The 19695-nt window shown below is 47.4% G+C and overlaps 1 protein-coding gene across 1 annotated transcript in view; it reads right to left on the bottom strand.

Annotated features, from left to right (window-relative positions):
* The window catches only part of CERS3 (ceramide synthase 3), a 43803-nt gene extending 25438 nt beyond the window's left edge, over positions 1–18365 (bottom strand). The window contains exons 1-3 of the mRNA XM_077317914.1: positions 16826–18365; positions 13027–13410; positions 656–838 (exon numbers count right to left, since the gene is read on the bottom strand). Of these exons, the coding sequence (XP_077174029.1) occupies positions 656–837 (182 nt within the window). The 5' untranslated portion in view covers position 838; positions 13027–13410; positions 16826–18365. The remainder of the gene's footprint in view (positions 1–655; positions 839–13026; positions 13411–16825) is intronic.
* Between the last annotated feature and the right edge of the window lie 1330 nt (positions 18366–19695).

Raw genomic sequence — 19695 nt, 5'->3', positions numbered from 1 at the left:
TGGTGGTAACATTAATTCACACGGACAGAGCAGTACGGTACCTTTTGATCTACATGGTGCCAAAGCAGCCAAAGCAGCCATCTGGTATTTAGACTGAGTGAGAATAGCCTTGAGATAAGCAAGTGGGGAACAGGAGGAGCCTTTGAGAGGAGGAGCCTTTGAAATGCAAGCAGAGATGGGAGATGGGAGGGGCGTTCCCGAGCGGGGACTGGGAAGGTACCACAACACAGCGGGAGATCCGGGAGCATAAGGAACTCAAACAATCTCTAAGACATCAACCGCGGGTCAGGAACTAGAGGTTCATGACAGTTACCCTCTACACAATTGTTTTAAGCTAGTAATGGTAGGATTGAACCTGGGCCTTCTGCATGCCAAGCAAAGATTCTGCCCCTGGGCCACAGCCTGTCTGTCTGGGGGACGCCACCTAAGCTAGCGACAGACATCAAATTAAGTTTGCCCCTAAATGGTTCGCTCTGAACCAGTTAGCTACTCAGGGGTTCAAAAAGATCTGTTAGGCCAGCAAGAAGAAGCCCTTTAAGGGAAATGGCTCATGGTATTTGTGTTAGACTAATTTGCACATCTTGTTGCCGACGAAAATTTCCCCCACCATCCTTTATCCTTGGAACTCTGAAAGGAAATCGCCCCGCCTCCTTACCTTTCAACAAAGAATCTGAGAATCAACATGACAAACGCTAAGGGGATGGTAGCATATAAATGCTGCGGTTTGGGGAAGACCAGTCCATCGTGGTCTTCAAAGTTTGCCCACGAACAGTTGGCGGGCATCCAAATGTTCTCCCACCAAAACCAGCTGTTCAAGGTTTTTAAGATGTGTGCCATTCTGGGAAGGAGAGACAAGGAGAGAGAGAGAGAAAAGAGAGAGTGAGAGATCCAATTAGTCATGGAGAAACGTGTTTGCTCATAATCAACACATGCATACAGAGCTGGCTCCCGTTGGTCACATTTCCAGATGAAGCAGCAAAGGTTTCCAGCGGCTGCAAACCAGCAGAGAGCTAAGTCATCTGCCCGACTGCATTTCTGCAGGTTAGTTACAGAAATGATTCCTACACCTAGGTCAGACCGCAGAATAACCTTTGGGCTCTCAAGCCCTGCGTTGCACTTTCTGAAAGCTCTGCATGGCTGTGATGTTAAGCTATTTGATTCTGAATCAGAACGTTGGTCCACCTAGGTCAGTGCTGACAGACTGGGAGTGATCCTCCAGAGTATTAGGTACAGATCTTTTATCTCAAAAGCTACAGATAGGAGATGCTGGGGATTTATTTCTTTATTATTTAGAGTTCTATCCCACCTTTTGCCAGCAGACTCAGGGTAGATCACAATATATTTAAAATCACATAAACAGAATTCTAAAACACAAAGTAAAATCTGATTTAGAGAAAAATTCTCAACAAGAAATATCCAATATTGGCTGTATGATTCCTAACCTGGGATTTGGGAGGGAGCATGGTATAATCTCCCTAAGGCAGGGTTTTCTTTATGGTCCTGGAAGGGTTTCCTGAACGGATAGGAGTTAATTAACTTTTTATAAATTTTTAAAAAATGTGTTAAAAGTTTATCAGGAGATATGGTCATGACCTCCCCCCCTTCCCAAAATGGCCAATAATGGGCCTGTAGGGGGTGGGGAAGGGCCCCTAACGGGCGTGTCCACAGCTCTGCTTCCTAACCATATTCTGCACGATTGTGCCACTTCTGGGGTTTCTAGAAGCCTGAGGAATGTTTCTGGGGTTTCTCGATGGTAAAAAAGTTGAGAAAGGCTGCTCTAAAGAGTATAGTTTGGCAGGTATGGGCAGAGAGATCAGATATCAAATATTTGGCCTCTGGGGAACTGTCTAAGGTCCTGAAGGCTCTGAGCTCCTTTGGGGGAGCGTTCCACCAGGCCAGGACCTGTTCCACGAGGTTGAACCCGGTACACGCCAAACAGATGCTCTACCATAGAACCACGCCCCCTCCAAATATTCAGCAGAAGAGGAAAAGACCGACTTCAGGTGTTGTTCCAGAAATATCAAAGTTTAAAGTTTATCAATCCATTCGATGTTTCTTTTGTTCAATATCGGGCAAAATCAGGACGGGTTCCGGATAAACAATATCCCATTTTCAACACCCTCTATTTCCTCAGTGACTACACCTTGCTCCCTTTTGTAATTGCGGGGGGGGGGGGGGGTTGGAAATGATTTTAGCTTTTTGTGGGGCTTTTATCTTTATTTATGTAAACTGCTGAGAGATGATTCTCTGATAGCGGTAGGGAATAAATGAATGGATGGATGGATGTAATTCGGTTTACAGCCTGCCGCTATTAGGGATTGTCTTGCAGTGGGTTTTTATGTATGTATGTATGTATGTATGTATGTATGTATGTATGTATGTATGTATGTATGTATGTATGTATGTATGTATGTATTTATTTATTTATTTATTTATTTGCCAGTGCTCCCAGCAAGCTGGCTTGTGGCGGCTCACATCATATCCGATTATGAAATATAAAAGCCCACAAAGATTAAAAGTTTAAAAGTAAACTGTTAGCAAAAAAGTACGGAAAAAAAAATAGAAAATCCCCATCTCCCATTGGTGTCGTGGTTAGGAGTGCGGACTTCTAATCTGGCATGCCAGGTTCGATTCTGCACTCCCCCACCCTATGGCAAAATTTATTTCCCACCTTTCTACCCTCATCAGGAATCACAAATCACCTCAGTAATGAAAACGTATATAATAAAAATGTACCTTAAAACCAACAAAAGCTGCCTCTTAAAACAATCAAAATCAAGAGCTAAAATGCATGCAAAGTCCTAGAAACAACACAATTAAAAAGCTGAATAAGAAAAAGTTATCGCTGAAGGAAAACCATTTTTTTTAAAATAAATCTTCACCCGCTGGCAAATGATAGTAACAGAAAAAGAGCAACGTTTTATTTCTAAATCATAAAATGGGGGGAAAAGCCACTTTGCTGTGATAGATACAAATGGGTAGCTGTGTTGGTCTGCAGGAGCACAATAAAATCAAAGTCCAGTCGCACCTTGAAGACCAACAAAGATTTATTCATAGTGTGAGCTTTCGAGTGCAAGTCCTGACGAAGGGTGCTTGCACTTGAAAGCTCACACCCTGAATAAATCTTTGTTGGTCTCAATGGTGCTACTGGACTCTGATTTTATTGTGCCACTTTGCTGTGTTAGTTTTAAGACAAAGGTGAAAAGGGGAAGCTGTGATCTATCAAAGTTAGTTATTAATAACTTTGCTCCTCTTCCCCCCCCCCCTTATATTTTCAAGGCAATGGAATGTTAATCTTTTTAAATTCCTTAATTAGATTTAATTACATTTCAAACCCTGTTCAGGTAATTAGACGGTTGTTGCTATTCTTGTGTTGGTAGGACATCGTTTTACCCTTTGGAAGGGCTACTTTGCTACTGTAGGCATTAAGCTCCATGTTATATAACAAATATTGTAATCTTAGATAATAACAGTAAAATCAATCCGAGTATTAATTCGACCCTGCTTGTGCAAGGATAAACCGAAATGGATTTCTTAAAGATTTACACTCTAAAGCTTTGTTGTGTGAGGAGAAGTGTTGTGTATCCAGTTCCCCAGAGAACCAGAGCTGGAGATCCCAGCTGGGGATCACCAGAACAGCCAATAGGGAACAATGATTACCGCTGTCCTGTAACCAATGAAATGTCAGGATTAACAGCCAATTGGAGGTCTCTGCTTAGGACCAATGAGGGCAGAGAGATCCTTTTGTTCTGTAGGGATATATAAGTTGGGGCTGTTAGTGGATTTTCTCACAGTTCAATTTTGGCTCTAAGAACATCATGGTGAGACCACAATAAAGAGCTGATAGAACTTCCAATGTCCGGGCTTCCTTAAATGAGGAAGTTCCTGAACAACCCACAGCTTTTCCAGGAGCCCGTTCCATGAGATAGGGGCCAGGACCAAAAAGGCCCTGGCCCTGGTTGTAGCCAGACGTACTTTTCTGGGGCTGGAATAACCAGCCAGTTCAAATTCGCTGAGCGAAATGCTCTCTGTCGCCATCTCCCATCCCCTGAAATAGAAAATATTTGGATGGAACAGGCACCAATTATTTCAAAAGACTGTAGTAATTTTACTGAATTTATATATTTGATATAGAATCACAGAATAACAGAGTTGGAAGGGACCTCCTGGGTCATCTAGTCCAGCCCCCTGAACTATACAGGACACTCACAACCCTCTCGCTCATCCACTGTCACCTGCCACCCCCTTGAGCCTTCCCAGAACCAGCCTCTCTGTCAGATGGCTCTCCAACCTCCCTTTAAAAACTTCCAAAGATGGAGAAGCCACCTGTGTATTATCTCTGTGTATTATCCGTGTGTTATCTCTGCAAGCTGCCCTGAGCCATAGGGAAGGGTGTCATAAAGTTTTGTACTCACAACATTTAACAATAGCTTTGAATACTGGTTGAACAGTTTTCCTCCTTCCCAAAGCACTGGGGCAATAACTACTGAAGGAACAGCCCTGCCCTTCTCCCTAATGATGGCCAAAAGCAGCTTCCATTGATGTCATTACATCTAATTAAGGACTTTAAAAAGATTAACATTCCTTTGGTCTCCTGTCCCCCGTTTTATCCTTAAATCAACCCTGTGGCCAATCAGCAACCTTGCATGGGAAATCCGGGATTCAGGGCGAGGAGACACCTCTTTGGTTGCCTGTTCTGGAGATAACTTTATTCAAGATGTTCCATTTCCAAGACTTGAAACAGCAACTGATTTACATTAAAGGAGAAAATGCCAAAGCAAGATAAGCTATTAGTGTTCTAGTGAGGACCAACATGGCAGCATTTTGGACCTGTTGTAATTTCCGGGTTAGGGTCAAGGGTAGGCCCACACACAACCAGTTACAGTAATCTAGCCTTGAGGGGACCATTGCATGGATTACTGTAGCCAGGTGTTCTGGGGCCAGATAGCTTGGCCTGCTACTTTTGTGACTTGTGCCTCCTTTGACAAGGAGGCATCCGAAATCACACCCAGATCCCTGGCCGTATGTGCAGTTGATAGCTGCATCCCATCCAGGCAGAGCAAGCGCACTTCCTGAACTGACCCGCTCCCACCTCCCCACAGGACCTCTGTCTTTGAAGACTTCCACTTCAGGCGACTACCCTTGAGCCACTCCACCACCACCTCAAGACACCCAGCCAACGAATCCAGAGGGGCATCTGGTCGGCCATCCACCAGGAGACAGAGCTGGTGGAGAACCCCCCGCCCCCTGCAGAATTCCACAATGGAGTTGGCAGAAGCACAATTGATTCTTCCCAATTGCAACCCTTTGCCCCCTCAACTCCGGATAAAGGAGGTAACCCACTGATGGGCTATCCCCCGTATCCTCACATGGAATCTGACCTGCCTCCTCCACAGGTACAGCATACCAGGAACAAAACCTTTAAAAGAACAGTGGACCAGCCTCCAGTGCTCCAAGATCATCTGACTGTAATATCCACATCACAAGTTCATGTGCCAGCAATGTTTGGCCCACAGCCTAGAGTTCCCTTGGAGATTTTCCAAACCACTTGCATTTTTTTTGGGAATGATGCCCGGCCCTTCCAAACAGTCAAGGTGGCGAAGTTACCAGGTTGTTTTGCCTCTTGCATTAGGAACAAATTACTCATTGTGTGTACCTGTGAAGGTGGTAGCCTGTTCCAGAGCTCCAGGACAGAAAGGCAAAGAAATGACAGACTGAACAAAGCCCAAAGGGGAGAGCGTGTTTGACGGTCAAGGTGAGATGTAGGATTTGCAGAATCTTTGGACAGAGGTTTCCAGAGGCAAGCAAAAGAAAGCAAATTCAGTCCCTGGGATGTGGATACAGTGCATGGTGTTTCTGCACACAAGAACTCGTACCCATAATTAAACTTCATTGGTCTCAGTGGTGCCACTGGATTAAAATATTGTTCCATTTTTTTACGGTTATTCCGAAGGCGAGAAATTGTGGCACCAAGGTTTGGAAATTAAAATAAAGCCACATTGTCTCCAGTTTCCCAGATAGGCTCCCACCTAGGAGATTTACAGCTGTATTTCTTTTTAATGTCTACTCAAGGCAGTGAGTGATAAGCAGACAGAAGAACAGGGCCAAACCGGCACTGGGGGACCAATTTCTTTAGGATAGGCTCCAAAGAGAACACCATGACACCTATAGCTCTCATTCTAGATTAGCTAGAGCTCATTCTAGACTAGCTAGAGCTCATTCTAGACATTCTAGCTAGAGCTAGTCTATCCCAAAGGCCTCTGACGCCTTTTCCTGGCTTACCTGGAACCTCTGAATTGCAAGGTTACAGTCCCCCAGATCTGCCCCCAGTAGTCAGCAAGAGTCTGGGGAGCAGGAACGGAAAGAAGAAGAAGAAGAGTTGGTTCTTATATGCCGCTTTTCCCTACCCGAAGGAGGCTCAAAGCGGCTTACAGTTGCCTTCCCATTCCTCTCCCCACAACAGACACCCTGTGAGGTGGGTGAGGCTGAGAGAGCCCTGATATCACTGCCCGGTCAGAACAGTTTTATCAGTGCCGTGGCGAGCCCAAGGTCACCCAGTTGGCTGCATGTGGGGGAGTGCAGAATCGAACCCGGCATGCCAGATTAGAAGTCCGCACTCCTAATCACTACACCAAACTGGCACCCCGTGTGATGGTATTGCGACACTTCCTGAGAAAACCTGGAAATGGCATCAGGCCTCTCTAAGAATCACTAGAAACTTTATGGTAGAACCAGAGAGTTTCCAGCAATTCCTAGAGATGTGCAATGTCTCATCTGGACAGAACCCAGGAGTGACAGCATTATTAGGCTGACAACAATTCTATAAGGTGGTTCTCAACCACCCTAGTGCCGCGAGGAGGCCACCACCATGCACTACCACAGCCTCTGTGGTGGCAGCTACCGCCGTGGCCACCACCACTGCAGCAAACCCTGGAAAAGGGCCGAACAACCCCTTGAGAGGTCACGCGCCCCACGTTGAGAACCACTGCTACAGGGGCTTTTCAAAAACTTACTTCCCCTCCTATTGGCTGACTGCAGTTGCCAGTAGAAGACTTCCTGCCATGGTGGGAGACCGGGCAACTAGGGAAGCCAGTCCCACCCCCTGAAGTCATAGCTCCATTCCAGGTGACAGAGTTCGTTCCCCTGGAGAAAAGGGCTGCTTAGGAGGTTGGACTCCATAGCTATATACCTCACTGAGGTCCCTTCCCACCCCAAATCACACCCACTCCTCGCACCACCCCAAAAGAAGCCAAGCATTTCACAACCCATAGCTGCCAACCCAATGGGCAATGCTATCCCCCTCCTCCAGCAAGTACTCTGGCAACATTATTGGCATGTGCCACATTTGGGCTCACATCAATGGCTTCAATCATCTCCCAGGCTGGAGTTGCACTCTGGTCCATGTCCCACCCTGCCCTGTGTCTCTGGTGATGCCCAAATTCTCGGAAGTGTACAGTGTGTGTTCATTACATTAATGCCTTAATGGTTTGTTCCCGGCTAGAAGGTGAACATGCTACAAGGTGAATATTATCAACTCTCTCCCTCTCAATAAGGAAGAATGACTAATCCAGGCACAGGTATCTGAAGACGTTCTTCATGTGGAATGAGTCAGGAGCCTGGAGAACTTGCCAGACTCATACTCATGGTTCAGTAACGTTTAGATTTAATGTTCAATATGTGCCAATATAGTCTACAACAGAATGTTGCGCTGCCCAAGTGTGTTCCCATCTTACTTGCCATGCCTATATTCATTGTTCAGCATGACATGATGCATGGCTTCTTACACAATTCTGTTTCGACCGACATGGTCACATTGATGACTCATTCCATGCAAAGGAAAGAAGGTGTTATGGAAGAGCATGCATTCCATGGGGTGGGCAAACTGAGGCCCTCCAGATGTCCATGGACTACAAGTCCCAGCTGGCAGGGGCTCATGGGACTTGTAGTCCATGGACATCTGGAGGGCCACAGTTTGCCTACCCCTTGCTTTATACTTAGACCTGTGATCCACACAAGCCAGTATTGTTCACTCAGACGGCCAGCAGCTCCCCAGAGGTCTCAGGAAGAGGTCTTTCATATCCTTTTGCCCGGAGATGCTGCCTGGGATTGACCCCAGGACCTTCGGCATATCAAGCAGATGCTCCGCCCCTCACTCACAGCTCCTCCTCCTGCTTTTATTTGAGTCCTTTCTTCTGAGGGGGTCTTGATTTAAGAGAGGACTGTTTCCCTTTTGCAGATAACAGGATTCTGGGACAGGTACTTCAAAGACCTCTCTCTGTCACCTTGCTGTTTGAACTGGATACAAGGTTGGTAACCTTGTCAAGTTGGGTTTCTCACAACCCTGATAGTCCCAAGAAAGGAAGTGACCTCAAAGGCCTAGGTAGTGTCCAACACTTCCTAAGTCAAAACCAGCATCTTTAGTTGTACCCAAAACACAAATATGGTTAGGAGAGCCAAGAAAATACACACTTGCGTTGTTCTCACTCATCCTTCTACCTCCTTACTGCATCCTTCACATGTTATGAAGTCCATGTGAACATCATAAGGACTTACTTCCATACATGCACTGGGAGTGCCCTACTGAGAGTATAATCCTCAGGGGACCCAATTCAGACTGGGGATGCTTATCATTGTTTTCCATTGCCCCAGAGGGTTGGACCAGAGCCAATGGGATGAAATTAATTCAAAAGAAATTCCATCTCATCATCGGGAAGAAGTTCCTGACAGTTAGAGCGGTTCCTCAGTGGAACAGGCTTCCTCGGGAGGTGGTGGGTTCTCCATCTTTGGAGATTTTTAAACAGAGGCCAGATAGCCACACCACAAAAATGCTGATTCTGTGAGTGGGTGGGCAGAAGGGACTGGGTCCATGCTTGGCTCTTGTGGCCCTTTCTTGCATGCCCAAGGAAATGCCAATTGCCACTTTATGATCACAAGGTGAATTTCTTCCAGGCAAGGCTGATCAGGGATTCTGTGGGGGTTTTTTTTGGGGGGGGGCATCATCTGGGCATGAAATTGTGGCCACTGTGGGTGGGCAGGTAGTTGTGAATTTCCAGCATTCTGCAGGGGGATGGACTAGATGACCCTGAAGGTCCCTTCCAACTCTATGCTTCTCTGTTTCTAACTCCAGGTAGCTGCTATTTACTCCACTGCAGAAACCAGATGTGCGCTGAAGGCTACATGTGCATTTCTCCAGCCCGGGGGATACAGAATCCCTGGAGCCATTTCTAGTCCGTCGAGAAAACCTCCATGCCCCCTAAGCCAAGCTCCCAATCCAAAATGAGCATCTGAAGGCCCCACAATTCATTTTCCAGCAGGGCACTCTTAATACACATCTAATTAAAACCTGTCTGGCTGGCTGCCACAAAGACTTTGTGTGAATTGATCTCAGTTTATTGGTCCAGTTTTCAGAGTCTCTAAACAGTCAGTGACTGGTTGCAATTCTGATGCCTACAAACCTTTGTCTGCCTAATGTCTGGTGCCATGGAACACTGCCAAACATAACACCAGCATCCTTTCTGGAAATGCAATGCATGCACCAGATCCTGAGTATTCTCCATGGTTTAGTATCCACTAAAGTGTGAACCTGCTCTGGACTTCACCATCACTTGTTGGGAGTCTAACACTTATTTACTTCTTTTATACATGTCTCCCCGCCCCCATGAGGATACAAGCCATTTACAATGTTCCCCTCTCCTCCATTTTATCCACACAACAACCCTGTGAGTTAGGATCCAAAGTGGCGTAAAAGGTCACAAACAGAGGGTAGCAGTAGGTGATCATCAAGCCGCCACCAACTCACGTGTGGAGTCCCACAAGGAGCGGTCCTCTCCCCAATCCTATTCAACATCTTCATGCGCCCTCTTGCCCAACTGGTACGGAAGTTCGGGATCGGTTGTCACCAATATGTGTATGACACCCAGCTCTTCCTCCTGATGGATACTGCCCCAATTCTCCCTCAGAAGCATTAGCCAGTGATGAGGTGGCTCAAGCAGAGTCGTCTGAAGCTCAACCTTTCAAAGACGGAGGTCCTGTGGCTAGGTAGGAAGGGTCCAAGTGAGGAAGCATGCTTACCAAACCTGGACGGTGTGCAGCTATCAGTGGCTCACTCCGCCAGGAACCTAGGCATGATCCTGGGTGCTTCCCTCTCCATGGAGGCCCAGGTCAACCACATCCACCAAGCCAAACTACTAGTGCCCTACTTGGCCCTGGAACACCTAGCCACAATGATCTGCACAACTGTCACCTCTAGGCTAGACTTCTGTAACTCGCTCTATGCAGGCCTGCCCTTAACTTTGATCCAGAAACTGCAACTGGTCCAGAATGCGGCAGCCAGGGTCCTCACAGCAACACCATGGAGGTCCTACAAAATGCTTGCGCCTTTACTCTGTGTCACACACCATAAGGTTAACAAAGGGTCTCTGGATTGGGTCCCAAATGGCCGCCACCACATAAGGAAGGTTTGGGGGAATTCCAATTGCAGGGAGTCAATAAACACATCAAGGCCGAATGGTTGAAAAAAGGAAAAAGAATCTATTGGGAGGAAAACACTCCAGAGAATCATAAAGCCAGGGAATCAAAACGGATACACAGGGCGACAGAAAGCAAAGGGTGGCCTTGTGTGATTCCACCTCCCCCTAAAGCTGGGAGACAGAGGTTCAAGCTAACTGTCATTCTCTTGGAAGGAATCTTGCACCAGCAGAATCCCCCTCCATGGAAATTGGGATCTGCAAGAATGAGGCTCCCGATCTAAGAAGTTGTTTCCATTTCTAACCAGCAAGGCATCTTTGATGCGTCTTACAGGGCAATAGAAAAGATCCGTAGCCCAGTGTTGCTTTGGTGTGACCCGGGCAGGAAGAGACTTGGGCAATTCATTGTTTAATGTGAGCTACTCTGTCCTCACAGGCCCGTCCTCCAACAACTGCGCCGGCTGGGTAATTACCTTCAAGGCCATACGTGGTCTGGGACCAACGTACCTGAAGGACCACCTCTCTGCTTATGCCCCTCAAAGAACTCTACACTCTGCCCCCTCCAACCACCTAGTAATCCCTGGCCCCAAGGAAGCTCGTTTGACCTCAACCAGGGCCAGAGCCTTCTCCATCCGGCCCCCCAGCAGGTGGAACGAGCTCCCAGAGGAGATCAGGGCCCTGATGGAACTAAAGCAGTACCGCAGGGCCTGCAAAAGGGAGCTCTTCCACCAGGTTGAGGTCAACCGAAACTAAACAACACCTATTTGGCCCCTGAACCTCCCTCCCTTGAACCCATGCAGCAGATAGGAACACCCATGGGTCCGTTAGATTTTTGCTACGTTTGCTACGTTAAAATGTTATATCCGTTTATTGTTATTATTACTGTCATCTTTCATTCTCTATAATAACAGAGTTTGGTTTATTGTTCTGTTGAGTTCTGTGTGAACCCGCCCTGAACCCTAGGGGAAGGCGGTGCACAAGTGTAATAAAGAAAAGAAATAATTAAATAGAAATAAAAGATCCTCCTTGCCTCAGTTTTATCCACCTCAAGCGAAGTTGGGCCAAGAGCCTGAAGTTGGGCGAGGTCACCCAGCAAGCTTCCAGGGGCGAGCAGGGACTCAAATCTGCGTCTTCTGGACCTAGGCCAACCCCGTAAACCCATAAGCCACGCTACTCTATCTTCTATATGCAAACGCTTCACCACATGATGAATCTTCCATACGTAGAAAACCAGGGGGATATCAGAGATAAGGTTCTGAGTCTTATCTTCACACGGAGCCTTTGAGAGGGAGTGGATTTAAAAATGTAGCATTCAGTGAAATGAATGAAAGAGCGTCTGACCGTACAACTCTCCCGGCATGAAGCAATACGGTTCCGAGCCCAGGTGTACAACCAGGCCTGCGAGTTTTCCGAACTGACATGCAAAAAGACAACCTATGTATTTTCCACTGTACCACTGTATTTTCTTATAGCTTGGCATGCATCAACAGTTTTGTGTCATTTGAAGAAGAAGAAGAGTTGGTTCTTCTATGCCACTTTTCTCTACTCAAAAAGTCTCAAAGTGGCTTACAGTCACCTTCCCTTTCCTCTCCCCACAACAGACACCCTGTGAGGTGGGTGAGGCTGAAAGAGCCCTGATATTACTGAAGAAGAAGAAGAAGAGTTGGTGCTTTTCTCTACCTGAAGGAGTCTCCAAGCAGCTTACATTCGCCTTCCCTTTCCTCTCCCCACAACAGACACCCTGTGAGGGAGGGGAGGCTGAGAGAGCTCTGAAATTACTGAAGAAGAAGAGCTGGTTCTTATATGCCACTTTTCTCTACCTGAAGGAGTCTCCAAGCAGCTTACATTCGCCTTCCCTTTCCTCTCCCCACAACAAACACCCTGTGAGGGAAGGGGGGCTGGGAAAGCCCTGAGATTACTGAAGAAGAAGAAGAGTTGATTCTTATATGCTTCTTTTCTCTACCCAAAGGAGTCTCGAAGTGGCTTACATTCACTTTCCCTTTCCTCTCCCCACAACAGACACCCTGTGAGGGAGGTGAGGCTGAGAGAGCCCTGATATCACTGCTAAGTCAGAATAGCTTTATCAGTGCTGTGGCGAGCCCAAGGTCACCCAGCTGGCTACATGTGGAGCAGTGGGGAATCAAACCCAGCTCGCCAGATCAGAAGTCTGCACTCCTCACCACAACACCAAGTTGGCTCTCTCACTGCCCCAGACAATCTCCAAGGACATGAGTCAGTCCCCCGTTAAAACAAAGCATGGCCCTACAGAAGTCATTTGACTTGTTGCATTAGAATATTTCAGCCGCCATCCATCCATCCAACGGATAAATAATAAAGCAAACAAAGCCAGCCAAGCAAACTCCTCATTAAAAAAGAATATGTTATTGAAGCATTTCAGCTCGATGATGACATCTCTCATCTGAGCGGAACGGGAAAACCGCTCATTCATCTCTCCCGAATGTTGATTTGCAGGCTAGAACTGTTAGGGCTTTTGTGATTTGTTTTTTATGAAAACCAACCAAACTCTCCCCTGAAAAGAACCTGAAAACCAAAGTCCTACCTGGATGTTTCTCTCCGAAGACAAGGGACCAACTGCCAGGAAAGGCCAGTGTGCACGCCGGCTACTATCTCACAGGTAGACGCCTCACCTGTGCATGCTTCCAAATTCTTCCCGGACCCACCCTTGAAAGTTGTAGTTCAGGATTTCTGACTGACAGGCATTGCCCATGGGATGCAGGGACTGGTGAAGCAACATCAGCTGTTCTTTGCCACCGGTTTCAACACGGACAAGGAGAGAGAGTTCTGGGCTGTACAGGATGTTTCACCGGGAGGGTAAAACAGGGGAGCCGAGAAGGAACTCCTTCAGAGTCAAACAGACCTGCTTGAAAAGGAAAATGACACCCAGCTGAGTCGAGTGAAGCCAGGGAGCTCTGATGTAGCCCAGCTGAAAAGACAAAAAGGGCATGGACCATTTTCAACGGTCAGGCCTGCCAATACACGAGACCGGCTTGCAAAATGTTAAATGCATGATATAAATAATATTCTGGGTTGCTGAGCTCCTTACTAGGTTGCCAACTCCAGGCTGGGGGAATTCCTAGAGTTTTTAGAGTCTGGGAAAAGGGCCTCAGCGGGACAAAAGGCCGCAGAGCCCCATGCTGGCAGAGGCTCATGGTGATTGTAGTCCACGGATTGCTAGAGAGCCACGGTTTGGGCACTTTTGCCATAGAGTCCACCTTCCCAAACAGGCATTTTTTTCCAGGAGAAGGAATCTCTGCTATCTGGAGATCTCCAGGTCCCACCTGGAGGATGGCAACCCAATCAGCACTGGGTTCTGTCTATCTAAACCTTGCATCCTCATCAGGCAAATGAGGCCAAAGTTGGCTTCTTTCTTTGCAGCTTGCTTTGCTTCCACGTAGGGTTGCCAGCTCTGGGTTGGGACATACCTGGAGAATTTGGGGGTGGAGCTGGAAGTGGGCGGGATTTGGGACAGGAAAGGACCCCAATGGAGTACAATGCCTTGAAGTCCACCCTGCAAAGCAGCCATTTTCTTGAGGGGAACTGGTCTCTGTCGTCTGGAGAGGAGCTGTAAAACCAGGGGATCCCCAGGTCCCATCTGGAAGTTGGCATCTCTACTTCTACTTCCTGTGTGCGTGGGGGTAAAAGGTAAAGGTAAAGGTATCCCCTGTGCAAGCACCGGGTCATGTCTGACCCTTGGGGTGACGCCCTCTAGCGTTTTCATGGCAGACTCAATGGTGGTTTGCCAGTGCCTTCCCCAGTCATTACGGTTTACCCCCCAGCAAGCTGTGTACTCATTTTACCGACCTCGGAAGGATGGAAGGCTGAGTCAACCTTGAGCCGGCTGCTGGAATTTAACTCCCAGCCTCATGGGCAAAGCTTTCAGACGGCTGCCTTACCACTCTGCGCCACTCTTGTGCGTGGGGGAGGAACCCCTAAAAAGAGTGACATAAGGTAGATGTGTAGTACAGGTTGCTCAGACAAGCTAAAACCTTGGGGAAATTCTTGCCTCAGACATTAAACGAGGGGCCGAGGAGAAGGTCTAGTTTTAGGAAAGACTTTGGAACGACCCTCTCGAATCTGGCCTCCTTGTTAGATCAGGGGAAGTCAACCTGTAGTCCTCCAGATGTCCATGGACTACAATTCCCACGAGCCCCTGCCAGCGTTTGCTGGCAGGGGCTCATGGGAATTGTAGTCCATGAACATCTGGAGGACCACAGGTTGACTACCCCTGTGTTAGATGACAGCTCGGCCACACCAAGGAAAACCTGTTTTGCTCTCCATAGTCAGCCGGCAGGGTGCCTTCCCTTAGGGACTGAGCTGATCAGGCCACACTGATCCTCTTTCACCAAACCACTTCCCAAGTTGGAGGGCTGCAATGAGCTGAAAGCCTGAAAAGTTCTGTTTGTTCAGAATGCAGTGCTGTGTTTACCGAAGGGAGATTTCATTATGTGCACAATGACTTTGGCCTACTGGTCTAATGACTGAGACCATTTGGACGTTTATTTTGGAGGCTCAACTGATGGTTCTGTTTTTCAAGGGCGAGAACCTTTTCATTGTTGGGCCTGTTTGGTTCGGAGGCCCCGAATCCTGGAATATCCCCATTGGACCATCCAGCTCCTCCCACAGTTCTTCCCTATGTCCATCGCGCCTGAGATACGATCAGTGTTGGGCTTGCAAGAGCGCATTCTCTGGAATCACTCCAACACAGTGGAATACGTTGCCCTGGAGGCAGGAGGGACTCCGTCAACGGCTGCCTTTATTAACAGGTGCATAACGTTTAAGCGTAGCAAGTTTTTAGCTGAATCTGTCCAGTGCATTTGTTATCATTTAACTTAAGCACTTTTAGGGCTTGAATCTTCAGGTTGCCAACCTCCACGAGGTATCTGGACATCTCCTGGGATTTCAATTGATCTCCAGGCAACAGAGAAGAGTTCACTTGGAGGAAATGACCATTTTAGAAAATGAACAGCATGGTTTTGTACCCCATGGATGTCCCTCTCCTCCCCAAACCCCTCCCTCCTCAGGCCCTCCTCCCCCCTCCCCCTCTGATTGTTCCCAACCTGGAGCCAGCAACCCCAGGTGTGATTTTAAGGGTTTGCATTTTTAAGTATGCTATATACATTGGCTTGCTATTTGCTTGGCCTCAGTCCCATGTGTAGTCTGCATGGGGCTTTTTACCCACTGCCAGCTCGAATTAATCCCTCCTGTCTACACTGAATTCGATTTCCATTTTGATTTGGGGTACTTTAAATTTTCCTTCTGCGACATGCATGACTGATCCAGAGTGACCCTACCTTTCCCCCACAATATCCTGGAGTGGATATAAGCCTTGATCTTTGAAAAAAATTGCTGTCAGTAAGTGTGCAGATTTTTGCTTTTTGCAAATTAACTTCCTTCTCATAGCTGACTGGCCAGGGCATCAGTTCAAAGACTTCTTGGTTCCCGGTTGCAAGATTTGTCTTAAAGTGACTGCACTCCAGAAGCCACAACTTCTCTCAGCAGAGATTTGCCTCTTGTTATTTCCCACTCCTCTGCTTTCTCCAATCATCTCTCCACCCACCCACGTTCCAGAAAAGTGACTGCTGCGCTTGGCTCCCCTCCCTGCTGAGCTTCCCCAATAAAGCGTAGAACACTTTCTGTTTCAATTGGGAGGGATAGAGGAAGACCCGAGTTCAAATCAATCTGAATTCAGCAGGATCCACAACGGAATAAACAAAGTGCAGAATCAGCCCCAATCTCCCACTTTCAAGAAATCAGGAGAGTGAGAAGAAAACGATCCGAAAATGTTCTAGCAATTTCCCACGTTTGTAAGGTTTTTACTAGGGAGATTAAACAAAATTCCTAGAATGTTATTTATTTATTACATTTATATCCCGCCACTCCCACAAGGGCTCATGGTGGCTAACAAGATAAAACCCCAGTACATAAAAACCCCAATAAAATAAATAACAATTTCAATTAAACTAGCCAATCAACTAAAAGTCATCCATCCATTCGGCGGCCAAAAACCCACACTAATCAGTATTAAAAAACCTCAGGGTGGACAGAGGGGCTGATCTCTCCCTTTAATCCGCCTTTAATAGCCCCAATAGGGCTTAATGGCAAGGGGGGATCCAGATCTTCTTCCGCACACCGGCCTCAACCATAGACCTGGCGGAAGAGCTCCATCTTGCAGGCCCTGCAGAACGCCGAGCTCTTCCGGGAGCTCATTCCACCAGGTAGGGTCCAGGAACAAAAAGCCCCTGGCCCTGTTCGAGGCCAGGTGTGTTTCCCTGGGGCCAGGGATGATGAACAGATTTGTCCCCGCAGAGCGCAATGCCTGGGTTGCTTTTGTTACCCACCTGCAGATGTTACCTGTTCAATCTGTGACTTCAAGAAAGCCAGGACCACTGGGAGTTCAATCAGCTCTGTATTAAGATCTCAGCCTGGGGGGACAAGAGGCAAAACTGAGCAGAGAACCCCCCCCCCGGAAAACCCCAGCTTATATACGATTACAAACACTAGATCTTCCCACCAGTGCATGCTATTGGTCAATTTCGGTATAAACTGACTGGATCCTGCAGAGGGGATCTAGCAGTGCATCAGCCAATCACACTGCCCGCATCGATACTGCCTCAAGCTCGGTCCTCGGCAGAACCCCAGTGATGACAAAAGCCACCTCTGGAATCAACGTTAACGTTTCCGAAGGGAGTTGGAGGTCCTTGCTGCAAATTCATTGCTGCAGTAAAATCTTTGCCTACAGGGAAAGATGGTAACCTCAGTCCCTGTTCAGTTGCCTTCAATACGGCAAACTTGGATATCTGAAGAGTCCTCTCCATCCATCTGGGGGGAATTGCGCAATAACACCGTGGCGTTACAATGCAGAGTTGAGGACCTTCCGGAGGACAGATACCAACATTTCAGTACAGAAATCCTCTGGTGGCAGGAATCCTTAGCAATTAAAGTTGGATTAACATTCGTTTCGGAATACCCGTTGTGCTGATCCTACAACTACTGCGGCATTTTGCTTAAAAGGGGCATTTAGAGAGAAGCCAGCGATAAGTCCCCCCCGCGCCCTTTATCTTTTGCCTCTGCAGAACACCCCTAGCTCTTTCCCACAGGAGCTGTAACCAAGTGTTGTTTATTAAGCTACTTTGGTGTCGTTTCCCAGCTGCAAGAAAGCAAGGACAAGTCTCTTCATGTTCTAGGTGAGACAGGATCACGCATAACACAATTGGCGGGAGAAACACCCACTCCTGTGATCTTGCTTCACTGCCCTGCTTGCTCCTGTGCTTTCCTCTGTCAAATGAGTACAAATGAATTGGAGGGGAGGGGAGGGAGAAAATTAAAGCTCACCAGGCAGCTTTGGATGAATTAGAGCATTTTGAAGGCTACAATCCCCAGAAATGGGCTGTTTGAGATGCAGCAGATATAAGCCCGGAGCAGTGCAACAAGTACTGCCTTTCCCTCCCACCAAAGTTTGATTTCAAAAGGTGTGAGAAGAGCAGAAGAGCTGGTTTCTAGACTCGGCTTTTCACTACTCAAAGGAGACCCAAAATACAAGCACCTTTCCCTTCCTCTCCCCACGACAGACAGCCTGTGCGGTCTATGGGCCTGAGAGTGCTCCGAGAGGATTGGGACTGGCTCAAGGTCATCCAGATGGCTGAACATGGAGGAGGAGGAGGAGTGGGGAATCAAACCAGGTTCTCTGGATTAGAATCCACCGCATTAGAACCAGCTGGTTCTTCATTGCATGTGAAGGTTGCACGTGAAGGAGGAGCGGGGAATCAAACCCGGCTCGCCAGATTAGAAGTCCACACTCCTAACCACTACACCGAGCTGGTGTACACGTTTATATTATTATATAATCAGCCGTGCTCCAGTCAGCTCATGGGAGTCATCCAGACACAGGACCAGCAGTCTCGCTTGGCATAGTGGTGAGGAGTGCGGACTTCTAATCTGGCGAGCCGGGTTGGATTTCCTGCTCCTCCACATGCAGCCAGCTGGGTGACCTTGGGCTTGCCATGGCACTGATAAAGCTGTTCTGACTGAGCAGGAATATCAGGGCTCTCTCAGCCTCACCCTCCTTACAGGGTGTCTGTCGTGGGGAGAGGAAGGGGAAGGCCATTGTAAGCCGCTTTGAAACTCCTTCAGGAAGAGAAAAGTGGCATATAAGAACCAACTCTTCTTCTTCTTCTGTTCTGACCAAACAGTAATATCAGGTCTCTCTGTCTTGCCTCCCTTACACGGTTTCTGTTGTGGGGAGAGGAAGGGAAGGCGATTGTAAGCTGCTTTGAGACTCCTTCAGGTAGAGAAAAGTGGCATGTAAGAACCAACCCTTCTTCTTCTTCAGTAATATCAGGGCTCTCTTGGCCTCACCTTCCTTACTGGGTGTCTGTTGTGGGGGGAGGAAAAGGAAAGCGATTGTAAGCTGCTTTGAGACTCCTTTGGGTAGAGAAAAGTGGCATATAATAACCAACTCTTCAAGGCTTGCCTGTTGGCCACAGCATTGGAGGTAGGTTGAATTGGCGGGCCCCTTTGAATGGAGATTCGCTGTTTTATTTTTGGTTTTTTAACTATTATTGTAAGCTGCCTTGAACCTTGAGGAAAGGTGGGTGTGACAGTCAGCACTTTGAAAGACGGGTTCCAAGTACTGAAATACCCGCAAGTGTGGGGTTAAAAATCTTCACTAGGCCGAGAGAGCCAGAGTGATAGGCTGCTCTGAGTGCTCTGATTAGTCTGCAGCAGCTGAAAGGGAGCCGATTCTTCAGGGTCAGTCTATTCTGAATCTGATCTTGACAGAAACTGCAAGTCTTTGCTTAGCTGGCCATCCACTTTGAGGTGAAACTCTAGACTGAAAACTGAGTTTACTCTTCCAGCTAAGCCACATCGTGTTTGGACAACTAGGGCAGATATTTGGCAGTGGGAATTTGGGCAGTGAGGTGTAAACTCTCAGTTCAGGACAAATGGAAGGAGAATTCCAATTCTAAAGAAGATCCCTGCCCAGTTAGAAAGAAGAAATCTGGTGATTGTGAGAAAGAGCTTTAGACTCCTGTAGGCAGTATGATACTGGTCCTTCAAGGAATGGAGAAAGTGGAGGTACTAAGAAAGAATGCTCATTTGCTAGAAGCCTTGGGAGTTCAGGGGAACTCAAAAGATAAAAAGATCAAAGAAAGATAAAGAGCCATGTTTATAGACAAACAGCAACGAAACCTCTCAGTTTAAAAGAAAT

The sequence above is a fragment of the Paroedura picta genome, chromosome 18 (genome assembly GCF_049243985.1).
Source record: "Paroedura picta isolate Pp20150507F chromosome 18, Ppicta_v3.0, whole genome shotgun sequence".
Lineage (NCBI taxonomy): Eukaryota > Metazoa > Chordata > Lepidosauria > Squamata > Gekkonidae > Paroedura > Paroedura picta.
The sequence above is the reverse complement of the archived record's forward strand: the minus strand, read 5'-3'. Positions and strand labels throughout refer to the sequence as shown.